General features: G+C 34.2%; 1 protein-coding gene across 1 annotated transcript in view; it reads right to left on the bottom strand.

Annotated features, from left to right (window-relative positions):
* Nucleotides 1–7,730: 7,730 nt before the first annotated feature.
* LOC126735754 (uncharacterized) overlaps nucleotides 7,731–15,679 on the bottom strand; it is a 119,893-nt gene continuing 111,944 nt past the window's right edge. The window contains exons 4-7 of the mRNA XM_050439849.1: nucleotides 11,445–11,606; nucleotides 9,568–9,806; nucleotides 9,039–9,170; nucleotides 7,731–8,950 (exon numbers count right to left, since the gene is read on the bottom strand). Coding sequence (XP_050295806.1) covers nucleotides 8,626–8,950; nucleotides 9,039–9,170; nucleotides 9,568–9,806; nucleotides 11,445–11,606 — 858 coding nt within the window. The 3' untranslated portion in view covers nucleotides 7,731–8,625. The remainder of the gene's footprint in view (nucleotides 8,951–9,038; nucleotides 9,171–9,567; nucleotides 9,807–11,444; nucleotides 11,607–15,679) is intronic.

The following is a 15,679-nucleotide window of genomic DNA, read 5'->3' on the forward strand; positions in this document are numbered from 1 at the left end:
AACCTCTATACCAGACCTATACAGGGTGTTCGAAAAATAGATGGAGATTTTTAAATAGGTCATTCCTTGTAAAAAAACATGAGAAAAAGTTTCTCTAAACATGGGTCCTGAAATGCACAGTTTTCAAGATACAAGGTGATAATTTTATTTTTTTAATATTATTTTTTTTATTAATATTAAAAAAAATATTTACTTTATTAAGAGGCTAATTTAGCCCTAATTAGATTAAAATTGCAATTAAGGTCCAGTGGCGTCCCGGGGGACATCTTATCAAATATTATTGGCAAAAAAATGTACGCCACTGCCTTTTTTCAACTTTAATATTGTTTGATTAAGCATTTAAAAATACAACTTTTTCTCCTCTTGTATTTTTTTCGTATCTCACTTCGTTTTCGACAAAAAAAATAAATACCATTTTATTGCATGCCACTGAACAATATTGGTTTATTATTTTTTGGTAAAAAAATCACCGGTTCCCTCGGAAAACATTTCTGTACACTTTCTCACTCGACGAATCATTGAACGACGCACTCGAGCTAAAATTCGGGGCCTTTTTCTCACTTCTTCGCAAGCATTTACAATTTTATTTCTTAACTATTCTATTATTTATATGGGACTAGCATAAACCAGACTTTTGAGGTGTCCACATAAATAGAAATCTATCCGTTGTTGCTTCAACCGGATTAATATACTACTTACTATCTTATCGAAATTAAATTTTAAAAGATTTTATATTATGATTGATTTTTATTTTTTTAACAAATGCTACAAAATTTATTACCGTATTTTTTTCTATAGGCAAGGTGAGGCGTCGCCTCCCTTGCCTCACCGGCAAATCCGCCACTGCAGTTTACCCTACTGAAAGACTATAACAAGTCTATTCCGATATCCTGGTGCTTATTTTGAATACTTCATATAAAGTCGAAACATTTTTCTCTTCTCTATGGGGAAAGCTTCTACAATTAGAGGCAGTTGAAAAATTTGAAAAAATATTTAAAACTAACTAATTTGATAAATCCCAGCATGATCTATATAATCGATTATTAGAACCGACACTGAGTCTTTAGAAAGAAGATAATGAAATTGATATTCATTACTTATTTAAGAAAGCTAATAGAATTTATTAGTATATATAACAAACATTATTCTGAATCAGTTGAACGATGCTCATCACAACCGTCGCACATAAAGATGTCTTCATCGTCAGATCTCGATTGACAGTTTGTATGATATGGAACGCAGCAAAAAGAACACTGTACCCACAACGCACCATTTTTGGCTTTCTCATCCTCTCGGTAGCTAATTCCACAGACACCACAATACCACTCATCATCGTCGTCTTTTTTCTTGCTTTTTGGTTTGGAGTCTTCTTTCGATGCACGCTTTTTCGTGTTAGAACCTCTGGAGCTTAGTACTCCTGAAGGTCCTGGTTGTGGCTGTGTTGGTATGTGAGGATCAGTTAACCATTTTGCACTGAAGTCTCTGGTTTTAAGCCGCGGTTTTACTTTGATCGATGCACTTGCAGAAGGTAGTAAAAATAAATTGTCAGTGCTGGATTTTTCCAAAGGAGGATCAGAAGGAAGTATATCATCAAGTCTAGCGACTGATTGATTTTCTCGAAGAGTCTCAGTTAGTTTTGATGGGGCTATAGCTTCGGGTGAGATAGCATCTTTATTCAGAGGACAGATCCCACTTTTTCGAAAGGCGTGTTCAATATTAGTTGGGGTAAAACTTTTAATCCTTGCTACAGAAAGTATTTCGTTGAAGTTATGATGGCTAGGTTTTTCACCGTTTTCTTTTTTCATATAATCGTTTAAGCAGTTATAGTACAAGCGGATTTTAAGGGACGATAAACGCCCACATCAAGTGGCTGGAGCAGATGGCTTGTGTGTGCTGGAAAGGTGAAGAGATGAATATTATTTTGCTTTGCTAATTCTAAAACAGCCAATGACAAATGTGAAGCATGAGAGTCCATCAAGAGAATTACGGGTCTTTCTTTTGGTATGGAATAAATAAAAAACTGGAACCATTCCAAAAAAATATCAGAGTTTATCTAGCCTTTCGGTGACAGTTTTACTAACGAGTTAGGTATGGCTCCACGGGCTAAAACAGGGTTCCAACGCACACCTTTGAAAATTACTAGGGGTGGTATAAAGGTGCCATTGTCACAAATGCAGCTGAGAATTGTAGTTGTTTCTCCCCTGTCTGAGTAACTCCTTTTATTAAATAAAACGCTTGCCTAGAGCCGTCACAACTTTGTTGGATTTTACTACAAACGACAACCCCGTTTCGTCACAATTCCGAATTCTTCCTGGCGTATTTTTAATGTCCAATTTTGTAATAAGAGTTTCTAATTTTGTATAGAAATCAGCAAGCATAGTGGGATTTGCCATGGAAGCTCGATATGCAGCCAAGTTTTCTAGCACACGTAATGTTAGCCCATATCTTTTTTTAAAGTTTGTCCACCACCACTTGCTAGCTAATTCATTATCCGCATTTAAAAAAAATTCACGACCAACCGATGTTGCAACCGAAAACGCTAGTTTTCTAATATTGTGGACAGTAAGACCAAATCCTAACTCTTGCATGGCGATAATATAATTAAATATTCGGACTTCCAAGTCTGCCGGTAGAGCAAAGGGCCTTCCCAACTTTGATAAGTCGTGGATAACCGGATGACCTTCTGCATTTTCGTTAAATATCTCTTTAAAGATGTCCAGGCAATCTTCATGTCTTTCGATGCTTTGTATTTGGACACACCTTCTTCACGGACCATTTGTGCTGCTCGAACCATATCTTGCTTCTCATAATTTCTGTACTTTCCTTTGGGCATTTTATCTGCCATCTTATGGTAGGTAATTTCAATATATGTTATAATGTATGTTGGTGACACCCTGAAACAAACAACTAATTACATTTCGCAAAAATGCACTAAATTTACTAACGTATAAAACCCCAAAATCCTTTAACTTCCGCTAAGAAGTCGAATAACAATTTTATTTAAACGTCTCTATTGCAACCTCACAGTTTTGCATGCAAAATGTCTAAGAAAATGGCTAACTTACTTAAGCCGTAACAGGAGCAAATGATATTTTAAAGTCGATATTATGATTACAGTATATTAAAGAGTAGCATATTTCTTATAGGATAACATATAAATTAACACTTACCCTTTAAAATTACAACTAACACAAAAGAAATCAATTTATATTACAAAAATTATCAAATTTAACGAGTTTATTTACCGGCAAGAACGGAAAGTTTTGCTAGACGTAAACAAATGAAACGAAGCGCGGTATAGACCGTGCGGTATGGAGGAGATATTTCACAGAGCTGTATCTCTTAACCCAAAGGTCGTTCATTAGTCTTTGATTTATTTAGTGTGAATTTCTTTTTTAACTAGCTTGACTATTAAGATTCTCTTGGAAATAATTTTCGAAGCTAAAGCTCGTCATCAAATATGATAAGTTTGAATTGAGATGTAGTGGTAGAGGTCATAAATATAAGTAAAAAAAACCTTGAAAAAAGTGTTTCTCGTGTGGAAAACTTGGGCATATCAACGCTAATTGTCGTGTGAAAAAAGCTAAATTTTCTTTAGAAAATAGAAGCCGGATGTCTGCCAACCGACAAGATAATATGCTTAGTACATCTCAGCAAAACACTGAGACTTGCAGTTTTTGCGCCAAAAAAGATCATAATACTACCAAGTCGGAAAAAAAAAACGGAAGTCGTCATTGATGGTCTTACGTTTCGGGCCTTAGTTGATACAGAAGCGGACTTATCTCCAATATCAGACAAAGTCTTGCTACCATCACAGGCCATCAAGGATCACGTATTGTACGTCGTGAGCTGCCTGGTATCCATCGAATTTCGGAGGATTGTAATAGTAATAACTAATATGGCTGAGATCATTGCACCCGTTGAGCATCGAAATGATCTTAAAACAATCCTTCAGGATTTTAGTGGCATAATTACATCTGACAATAAAGTAGGTACAGTTAACAATGCGAGCCTCTAGATACACCTGACAAAGGATGCTGTTGTTCATCGTTCATCTTACAGGTTGGCGCCTATTGGGAGGCAGACAATTTGTGAAATTATTGAAGATCTACTGACCAACAAAATCATACGACCTAGTCAATCACCATTTGCGAGTCCAGTATTGCTAGTCAAAAAGAAAAATGGGGTATATAGGACGTGCGTGGATTATCGCGAGTTTAATTGTATCACCATTAAGGACCGGTAGAGGATCAATTGGATAGACTTGGAATTGGAAAAGGATGTTATTTCACATCTCTGGATATGCATTACGGATATGCATCTGGATACGGCATTTGTGACACTTGACGTACACCGGGGAAATGGTCAAGTAGAACGCTATATGCGTACCATAAGAAATCTTTTGAGAATTGAGATCTAAATTAAATCAAAATGGCCGAGTGGGTTATGGAAAATCTAGCTTGTTTTAAATTCGACTATTCCAAAGTCAACTGGTGCGACTCCATTGCAACTACTGTTGGGAATTCAGAGTTCTACTCCACTTATCCAAGCATTACTCAAAAGTGTGTCTAAAGATTTAACTCCAATACGCAATAGGAATTTAGACAGGGAAAGAGTAGCTGAGAAGCTTTCTGCCCTACGTGACTTTGATGATGTAAACGGGAAAAGGCGGGATAATTTGCAGTACTCTATTGGTGATTTTGTACTGATGCATCGTTACTCTCAAATCCATATAAGTAAAAGTGATTGTGAGTTCGTTGGACCCTACGAGATAGTTAGATGTCTGGAAAAGGGACGCTACGACATCAAAAAAGTTGGCACTAACCTTATCACTAAGGTAGCCAAGAAACAGCTGCGACCATGGCCAGTCCCATGATCTTTGAATGTTGACCTGATGAAGGTTCTAGAGTTCTTAGAGTTAAGTATGGACTCAGAAGAAGTTACAGGATGGTGAATTTTGAAACTGTAATATATTGTGGTGGTATCAGCAAAATAAATTGTTTGTATGATTTTGTGTTGGCCTCTATTCCGTTAGTGATTGAGCCAGGTGAAGGCTGTGGTCTTTACATATTACTTACAAGTGTCGAAGGACTCATATTTCATTTCATCATTATTTTCTAGGAGCTCCATACATCAACTCTGCCACATCAGAGGTCACATTATTAAAATATGGTTACTCTAGGTTAGTTTTCATTTAAATATCTATTATACAGGGTGTCCGGAAAAAGGAGGCCAAGTCGCCGGCCACATATAGGGTAGACCAAAATAATGCGACTTTAGTTATGCAATTTTTTAACTGGGCGCTCGGTATTCAATATACATGGCATCAAAATGAGAAATATAAAATCGTATTTTTTTAATAAGTCGAGTGTTTTATAAGATATTAAATTAAAATTTGGTGTAAGGGATTTTTTTAAAGCGAAAAATTGAAATCCGTTCACGGATTTGCTATACCTCGCAGAGGGCGCCACCTGCGGTATATTGCATGTGTTAAAAATGCCAAAACTTTTTTTTACCCCTGTATAATAAAGTTCTAGTAAAAAATTTTCCAATCTTTTCTTGTAAAAAAAGTATTCTTAGTAAATGTCGGCCTGAGAATCCGTTTATTAGATATCTTAATTTAAAAATCTAGATACATTTAAACAAGTTAACAAAATAAACGTAAATTATTTTTTCTAAATTAATGCTTAATTACTTATTATAATAAAAATCATAGAATAATCACCCTAAATTATTTGTTCTACGTGACCTCCATTTGTTTGTATACACATACGAGCCCTCTTTATTAATAAAAAACTAAGGCTTTGAAAAATATTTGGTTTCAACCTGAAATACTCTCCAGTTGCAATGATTCTTTCCCTTAAATGATCCTCGTTTAAAATCGGAACTATATACATAAAGTCTTTCATACATCCCCAGACTAAGAAATTTAAAGGTGTAAGGTCGGGCGAACGGGGTGGCCACAGAACAGGAGCATCTCGACCCCTACCAATCCAGCGATTAGAAAATACTTGATGTAAATAGTTCCTAACAAAATGAGCCGGAGCTCCATCGAGTTGAAACCAAAGATTTTGTCTTAAATTTAGAGGCAAATCATCAAGCAAATCGGGCAGTATTTCTTGTAGAAACAACAGAAATTAATCACCAGTCAAATTACCTGGTAAAATGACAGGTCCTAAAAGAACGTTATACAGGCCCTAGGATTCTCTTCAGCCAATTTGTGTGCGTTATGAATATCTGCCATGCCGTTTCTCGTGAACGTGGCCTCGTCAGTAAACAGAATCGCCCTTATAAAATGCACATTTCTATTATTCATTTCACATAACCATTTACAAAAAGCAAGTCTTGCCTCGGGATCGTCGGGTATTCGGGTGAAGATGAAATGGGTAAAGTTGTTGAACTCCGTAAAATATGATGTGTCTTGGTTTTCTCAATTCTCACCCATTCAGCCAAAGCCCTAGTACTAATGTTTGGGGATTCTTCGACAATTCTTAGAATTTCTTCCTCTTGCCCTGATTGCACCGCACGAGGTCCGCCGCAATTACCCTTCTGTCTTGCAATAAAACTTCCAGTGTCCCTTAGGCAGTTAATCAAATTTAAAAAATATTTTCTTTTGGGATGAAATCGGTTTGGGAATGTCTGGGTATAGCGTCTAGCGGCTAAACTAGCATCAAAAAATCATATTCTTAACTAAGAATTAACAAATATTTACCGTTTACAATAATATTTAAAACTTGCCAAACATCAAAAACATATTCGCCATTTTGGAAAAGGTAGTGGCGGCTCGTGGGAAAAAAAGTAGGTGAAGATCTGCATGGCCCAGAAAACAGTATTATAATTAGAGCTGAGTTACCTAGTTTTTATAAATCAAGTCGATCCTTCGGTCCTTTAGGGAAGCGAATCGGTTAATAATATCCTCGTAAAACGGATGTTGCATTTGCATAAGTTCTTTTAATAGTTCTTTATGTAGTGAAATAATAGCCAAACTGGAAAGTCTTTCTTATGAAATAGTATTTCTTAGTAAATGTTTTTAGCCTTTTTAAACATGAAAAACTCCTTTCTACGGACACGCTTGTCGATGGAATGGTGAGATGATGGAATGTCTTTATTTGGTTTTAATTTTATTATTAGTTCTTGCAAATTCACATTCTTATAATTTTCATCGGCATACAGAAGGCAAAGTTAATTTTTTTGTCTTTATTGTTTTGTGAACTTTGTGCCATAAAATTCCAGCAAATTTTGAAAAGCGTCCGAAGGAAATGTTAAAATCCAACACACTACTAACTAATATCCAAAATCCGAAAAATCCCAAACTAACTTAATATATTAATTTAATATCTTATGAATCACTCGACTTATTTAAAAAAAAAACGATTCTATATTTCTTATTTTGACGCCCTGTATATTAAATACCGAGCGCCGATTTAAAAAATGACATAACGAAAGTCGCATTATTTTGGTCCAACCTATATGGCGGATTGGCCTCCTTTTTTCGGACACCCTGTATATTTTTTAAAATACTGAGCTTGCCTTTATCTATCTGAAGTAATAAAATAATAACATAAAAAAGATCCACCGGTGAAATTCTAATAATGTTTCTATAGGTCTGCTCTTATATAAATTTTACACATCTTATTACTACAAATTTTAAAATAAATTACTCAATTTTTGCAAACACACTGTATATTTAAATTACGAATTCCATTCTGAAATATCGCTTAGAAAATAATTAAACTACAAAGGTATTTATAACTCGGTTTCTGGTCTATACTGATAAAATTTACAATAAAAAAGTTACTAAATAACCATACTATAGAAAAATTAATAGAAGAGAATTAGTGCCTAAATGACAATATTAAAATATTTCCATTATGGTCCAAAAAAAATTATATATAAAGTAATTTCTTGGGTTTAATTTATTAAGAAAACATTTATTACATTTTATAATGTATTGACTCCTGACCTTTAAAAAGACTGTAATAGGGGCTTAAAAACATTATTACCGAACGATATGTAAAGTATCAATTTAAACGGGGATACTTTCGAATTTCCTTATTCTATATTAATAATTGAAACTTCCCTAATGCTATCTACGTTAATAACAACAACGCACAAACTTTTTAATACATAAGTAATTGTATATGTAACTAGATGAACAGTTTGTCTTACTACTAAATAATAATTTTGGATAAAAGGCACTATTTTCTAATTTATCTAAACTCTGCTTCTTTTTTGTCTATATAAAATGCGTATTATGATTTTTGATTATTTATAGCAAAAAATATACTTTTCTAATTCTTCTTCATGAAAGAACTAACACTGTAAGTTACTTTAACTTGTAAATATATTAGTTTAAAAATTGTTTACCAGAAGAGTTTATTACCAGTGGCTTCTTGCACTATTGTTCACTTTCTTACTATTACAATTATAAAGTTGGTTAGCAATTTTCCTGACTTGATCATCTTGACTTGATAAACCTTAAAAAATAAAATACTTCAGAAATCATTCTAGTATGCCCTTATAAATGCGATTTTCTTATATCAGTTCCTTCTTGTTGTTCTAAAGTCTTCGTTACCTCTGTATTAAAACTAATTAAATATAAATAAAGAAAATTAGCATGAAAAATTAAACTTTTTCGTCTTTAAACTGTATTTCTTTCTGCTTATATCCCGTTTTCTTCTCTAACTTAGCATTAATCTTCTCCTGCATTTCCATATTCTTTTCCATAATTTCATTTTTCTTATTATCGATCTTCTCTTCCGACTTGGTTCGGTCGCTCCACCACTTTTTGTGTTTTTCCGGTAATTTTTGATTCTCGGTTTTTGTACTTTTCGCCATTGAATTGACTTCGAAGACGTCATCGTCATCTTGAGGCAGCTTTTCGTATTTATATTTGCGAGCTTTACCTATTAGAGGCATTTCAAGTTGCGTAACGATTTTTTGTGCGCATCTAAAAAGGAAAGAGAGTTGAATTGGGTGGGCTCAGTTAAGTCGAAATTGAATTAATGATTGTTGAACGGTTTACCCAAATTGCTTACCGGATTCTTGTGGAGGCAGGTGGTACACTGTGTAAAGGACTACTCTCCCTTATTGGTGGCAAGCGATTGATATGGTTTCTTTCAACTCTGCAGTAGTCCTTTAGAGTAATTTTCATTTCTTGTTTTTGAGATCTGAAGACAAAACAATAATTACAATTTTTTTGAAACCTTCACTTGCGACGAAAATGAGATTTCCGTTTTTATTTATGTAAGTTTGCAAAAACGCACGTCAAAATAGAAAGTCAGAATACATATTCATCCCTAAAAAAGATCTTCAAATTTCGACTATAAAATCGGCGTTTTTTTTTTTGCTTTTTAAATATTAAACGTCTTATATCGATTTTAAAATAATTTTTTTTCCGAATAAATTTTACATAATTTTTTTAATTGTGCCGACATAACAAAATCAGTAAAAAGGAATTTCTTGCGTTGAGAAAATGCATCTAATGGAAGTTATAATGCAGTTAAACTTTTGCATGTGTTAACCAACCGCCGTTGCTAACATTACTCCGGTCTAAATGTTTCTTACCTCCTAATGGCACCGGTACTGGGTTGTCTGGGGTAAGCTCCACCGACGCAGTGACCCCCACAGCACTTTCCCCCCTCCACGTGCTCTTTATTGTGCGACGGTCCCTCGGAAGAACTCGAACTACAGGATATGGAAGACCCGCCGCTGCTGACGCTGTACAAGCTGTCTGACGTAGGCACTGATGAACCCCGTGACGTCATCGAGTATCCAGAGACGGAGGAAGGGAAAGTGGGACCAGTCTAAAAACAGCATTTTTTTTCTTTTAAATTTTCTTTGATTTATATCAAAAGACCAAACAAAATATGAGCGCAATATCGGACTAACCCACAAAAATTCAAAATCGGCTTTATTGTAGAATATTATCCGTCAAGTTAAAATCTATTTAGTGCACAGTGGACCAAACGACCTATTCCTTTTCGTTACGAGATAGAGGCAGCACTAAGAAGTTGAAAAGGAACTTCGCCAAAGGAAGGCTCAATGTGCTAGAGACACCCTCAGAAAAGACACTGAACTAGCAAAAAGTGGAAACGCAGCAGTCATATGTTTTGATTTAAGGAAGACTCTTCCTACACCTGTACTTACCACAGGCATTTGTTACTATAAAAGGCAGTTATGGACTTACTGCTTTAATATACATGAAATGGGAACCAATAATTCGTTCATGTTTGTATGGGATGAAAGTATTGCTTCCAGAAGGCCGCAAGAGGTGGGATCTTGTATTTTATATTACATAAAAAACTTTGTTACATCGAAGAGACGTATTATGTATTCTGACCAGTGTGGTGGTCAGAATCGTAATATAAAAATGTCATTGATATGTAACTATATTACTGCATCTCCATTATTTATGTCATTCCTATTTACCATGCAACCAAGATTTCGGAATCATAGAAAAAAAAAGAAATTCCATCCACATATCTTTATACTTCAAGACTGGCATACAGTCATAAGATATGCTAGAAAAAAACCCTTTACTATAATAGAAATAGATAAGTCAAGATTTTTTTCTACTAAGGAACTTGAAAGTTGTTACTTTAATAAACAGAAAAGTATCTGAAACAAAAACAAAGGTGGAGTGGCTTAAAATCCAATGGTTATGGTTTTGAATAGATTTTCCCAATACTATTCAGTATAAGTACTTGAATAATGAAGAGGTTTATTTTAACACAGTAGATCTTAATAAAAGGAAATGTGTTTCCAAGGAAATTAAGGATCTGCCCCTTTTTTACCCAAATAGTAATGCCATTAATAAAGCTAAAAAGAAAGATCTCCTTAAGTTAATGAAATTCATCCCTCCTATATACCAAGATTTTTATAATAATCTGAGGTCATCCGCTCAAGCAACTGAAGGTGAAGTAATTGCCCCAATTGAGGAAGAAGAAACTTTACCTATTTAATAACTACCTACTTAATAAAAAAAATAAAAGTTTCTATTTTTTTAAATGTATTCCCGTGACAATACGAGTAATACGTTAGATAAGTTATAGTAACCCATTAAAAAACCCAATCTATTTTAAATGCAGAGTGTACTAACCCACATAGAAAAATCAAATATAAGCCATATCCAAAAATTTCCAAGCAAACAAATTCCACAAATTTAAGTAACACTCAAGAACATTCAATTAATTTGAACTACAAAAGTGTCCTTTTAAAAGAGTTTTGCGCACTTACATTTTCGTATTTTTTTTTAAGCCAATTTTTTCGCACTTAATAATATTGGGGTTAGTCCGTTTTTGCACTCATAGCCTCAATTATATGAAATAAATACAGCCATACATTTTTCGCCTCTAAAGAAGCATCATCAGGCCTCAAATAAATAAAACAGAAAAAATCCAATTCTTAAATAATTCAAGGTACTGAGTGAGTATCTCTCTTACCTTTAGCCTCAATATTTTCGCCCTGCATATGACACATCGCAGCGGAAGAAGTTTTTGCGAAACAGCAATTTGGATGGTCTTCACGAAGCATTTCCTGCAGACCACCTGGTGCCCGCAAGGCGAAGTTTGCATTGTTGCTTTGGCATGGATACAAATAACACACTATAAAAAATTTAGCATTATTAATCAGCTAATGAAAAAAAAACAAACTATATAAAAATAATGTTTCTGCTGAGCAACAACAATCTGGGAACTAAAATGTTTGTCAGATAGCATGCTTACGTCACACCTTTGCCTAAAATATCGTAATCTAAGGAATTGAAAGATCGGCGCTCAATTCTTCCAACACTTTCTAAAGTATTTGAAAAAATTGTATATATACAGGTTCGTGTTTTTTTTAATGAAAATAAGATTTTGCCATTAAAACAATCAGGCTTTCGAAGAGGATATAGCTGTGCTACAGCTATGGCTGACATAACTGATGATATCTTTCAAGCACGGAATGAGTATAAATTTAGTGCTCTTATTTTGCTAGACTTTACAAAGGCATAATAATATCATAACATCTGCAAATCAAAATATTAATACCGATCTCCAACATGTAACTACAGTTTCCAAACAAACAACATCATTTAAAAATAAACCCTACAAAATCGTCAGTTACCTTATTTGGAGGACATAAAAGCCACAGATCTAGAATAAGCGAGGAACTCAAAATAAAAATAAATGACACCCCTATTATAATAACTAATACTTCGAAATCCTTAGGTCTTATTATTGATTCTGATCTTCGAATTTATGAGCATATAACTGATGGAAAATACCATCAACCCGCTTATTACTGAATCCATTGAAAACCAAATCGATGATGATGGAAACCCTATACTTAATGAGGCTGAAATATATTTCCAGCAAGACGGCGCTCCTCCTCACTATGTTCTTCCCGTTCGGCAATGGCTAGACGACGAGTTTCTAGATAAATGGATAGGGCGAAGGGGGCCTATAGGTCATTTGAAATCTATTGTGTTTACTCCCCAACCTGAAAGTTTGGTTGAACTTCGTCAACGCATCATCGACAGCTGCCATGATATCCCACAACATGTTTTTGAAAATGTCCGTCAGGAATTTGAATATCGCCATCATTGTTTGGCCAAAAAAGAGCAACATTTTGAACACTTATTGAAATAAAAACTGATATTTTCATGTTTTTGTTTTCTATCTGAACAAATTAAGATAAACAAAGATTTTTCTAATTTTCTCGAAAACGAATCGACCTATTTAAAAAAATCAAACGTCAAAATAGAAGACTTCGAAAGACCTTTTAAACAAGCTATTACTCGATACCCCTTGCCATTTAAAATGTTTAAGGGGATGACCCTGAGGGGCAGAGGGTGAAAGGGGGTGAAGTAATTTTATGTTAGAAAGTTGTCCCCCTTGACAAACCTTTTGTCGTATTTCGGCGTTTTTTTTTAACACTGTATATAATATATATATTAGATTCGCTATATAATATAATATATATATAGGTATTTACTTGGGCCTAAACAGTTTTTGGCCTAAGGGTGCATTGACATGGCATTTTATTTTTCATGTTCTATTACTATTTTCCGTATATATTATTGTCTGCCATGAAAAATAATAAATTTTGTTTATTATTATTATTATTATTATTATTTCCTTATATGATGTCTTAGTCTTACTTTATTGGGCTACGATTAGTACTAATAGAAGTAGTAAGGGTGGGGGAGCTAGGGCTCGGCAAGTAGGCCTAAATGTCTTCTTTCGAGTCGACCCGTCATTTATTAATAAGGGCTTGCATGTTGTCCCAGTCCAGATTGTTCCAAAAATTTTCCTTCTCAGGCGATACACTCAGTTTGGATTCCCACGAATCGCCTGTCAGCCCTTTTTAAGTCGCCTTACTTTAGTGCTGTCCTGATCTTCGATCATCTCCTTGGCTTGTGTACATCCTTCTGTTCTTCTCCCGTTCTTCCTTGTTTTTGCCCAGGTCTGGAAAAATTGTTTTTTCTGAGGTTGGCTAGGCCCTTACGAAGGGATGAATTGAACCTTGTCTTGCTAGTTCGTTAGCTTGTCCATTGCCCTTGACACCCTGGGGTCCTGAGATCCACCTTAGTCTTACTTCGCCTTATGTGCTGCCAGTCTCTCCAATGCACTCCTGGAGTAGCGCTAATCTGATCCTGGATTTTTGGATCGTCTTGAGGGCGGCTGGACTAACAGAATAGATACAAATCTTCTCGTTACCTTCCAATGCTATATTTGTTTGCTACTTCAGGTATAGCAAACATCTCCGCTTGGAATTTCACTGTGTTTGTTTCCATCCAGCATTCTACGGCGTTCTACAATTAACTCTATGGTAAAAATCATCAGGTCTTTAGGTTGGTCTGGTTTAATTGCCTTCTCGGTTGGACTGACCAACACCAATCTCAGGTTTTCTAGGAGTCATCTTTTTAAATGTGTTGCAATTTTAGTAAAAGCTTCTACACCTATGGTATTTTATGTAAAGAAGATTCTTGGTCCAGTAACCAAGTGATCTCTATTATAAACGTACCTATATTTCAGATGTATTAAGTATTCATTTTGCTCTTAAAAGCATTTAGATTCTTATAAAAGGCCGTTTTTTGATTAGGAAAGACCTTTGACTAATTCCGGTATATATAATCAAAATCAAGTTTTTTATGTAACTCCCAGTGACCAAATGATAACGTTAAGTTCATTTATTCAGATAAAAATATTCTTAAACTTATTTTAATCATTTGCAAGTTTCGAACAATCATCGAATTCTATATATCCAGCTTTTGAAGGATCTTTAACACTCAAAAATGAAAGGTCTCGAGAACTGACTTTTTCGTCTCTAATTTAGCCATTAATAAAAAAAATATTTTTTTGGCAAAACACTTTGTAAAAAATGCCTTAAGTAGATTATTCAATATTTTATTTATTTTAATTTTTAGGATACAAACAGATAAAATCCAAAAATAGTATCCTGATATTGCAATAATACAACAACCTATAAGTAATATCTAACTAAATACATAATCAAATTTAATTTTACACGGCATTGGGCTACAGTATTACAAAACAATTAGGTACCCATCACTTATCTAGTTCTAGGAAGTTAAGTTTCACTTAAATTGTAAAAAAAACGTTGCAAAGAGATCTAGACTAAAATTATTACAATGCAAATTAACAGCATTTACCATTCTTACCAATGGGAAGTTCTGGTATTAATTAGTTCTACAATATGGAATACAAAAAAGATCATGATGTACCGGGTGTCCAAATAAGAAAGGACGCCGGCTGTATCTCAGAAACTATTTATCGCACAGCGCTGAGAAAAAAATTTCTTAAAAAAAGTGGCCAAAAAAAATAACTGGAAAATATTTACAAGTTCCTAAGACTACCAAAGGGCGTAACTGCACAGTAATTTCAAAAAATTCAAATTTCGTCTAAAATAGGCAGTATTAGGTACCATTTTGAAAACATCAGAATAATCTTCATTAATTTTGCCTTAATTTGGCTAAAGAATTTTCTTCATATCTCCAATGAGAAGGGTGGGGGAAGATCATAAATAATGCAACTTTTTAATCGCCCTGTACTCAGATTCTTTATTAAAAGTAATTCAAGTGGGTACTCGTTTAAAAGGAAATTCAAAGGGCTTTCAAAATATGCACCTGTCAATGTCACTTTGTTTTCAGTGAAGTCATTTAGTGAGGGCGTTGTTTAACAGAGACTGGGTTTTTAGAGATTTTCTCTAAAAAGTTAAACGCAATGATATAATTTTTTCACTGCGGTTTCGAAGACTTAAAACATACTAACAAACCAGTGAAAACCGCGTTTCGATATCTCCATTTGTTTTCGAGTAATTTTAAAATAACCTATTTTTCAAATTTTAAATATTATTAGCAACATTAGGGCGGTCTTTGTCACAAAATATTATTAAAAATTACTGAAAATTATTTGAAAGCTCATAATCATATTTCCACTTGAAAATATAATTGGCAATCGAGAATCTCCGAATATGATTTATTAGAGCATTATTTATTAATTCTATTTGAATATTACTATTATATCAAGAGGCCCTTTGGAAATATAAACAGAAACAAAGGATTGGAAAATGTCATTTAAAGTTACTTAAATTGACAGTTGTCAGTTTTAAGTTATTTCTTATGTGTAAGCGTTTTTTTACTACAAATGAATAAGTTTAAAAATGAAAATTC

This window comes from Anthonomus grandis, chromosome 1 (assembly GCF_022605725.1).
Source record: "Anthonomus grandis grandis chromosome 1, icAntGran1.3, whole genome shotgun sequence".
In the NCBI taxonomy this organism is placed as follows: Eukaryota; Metazoa; Arthropoda; class Insecta; order Coleoptera; family Curculionidae; genus Anthonomus; species Anthonomus grandis.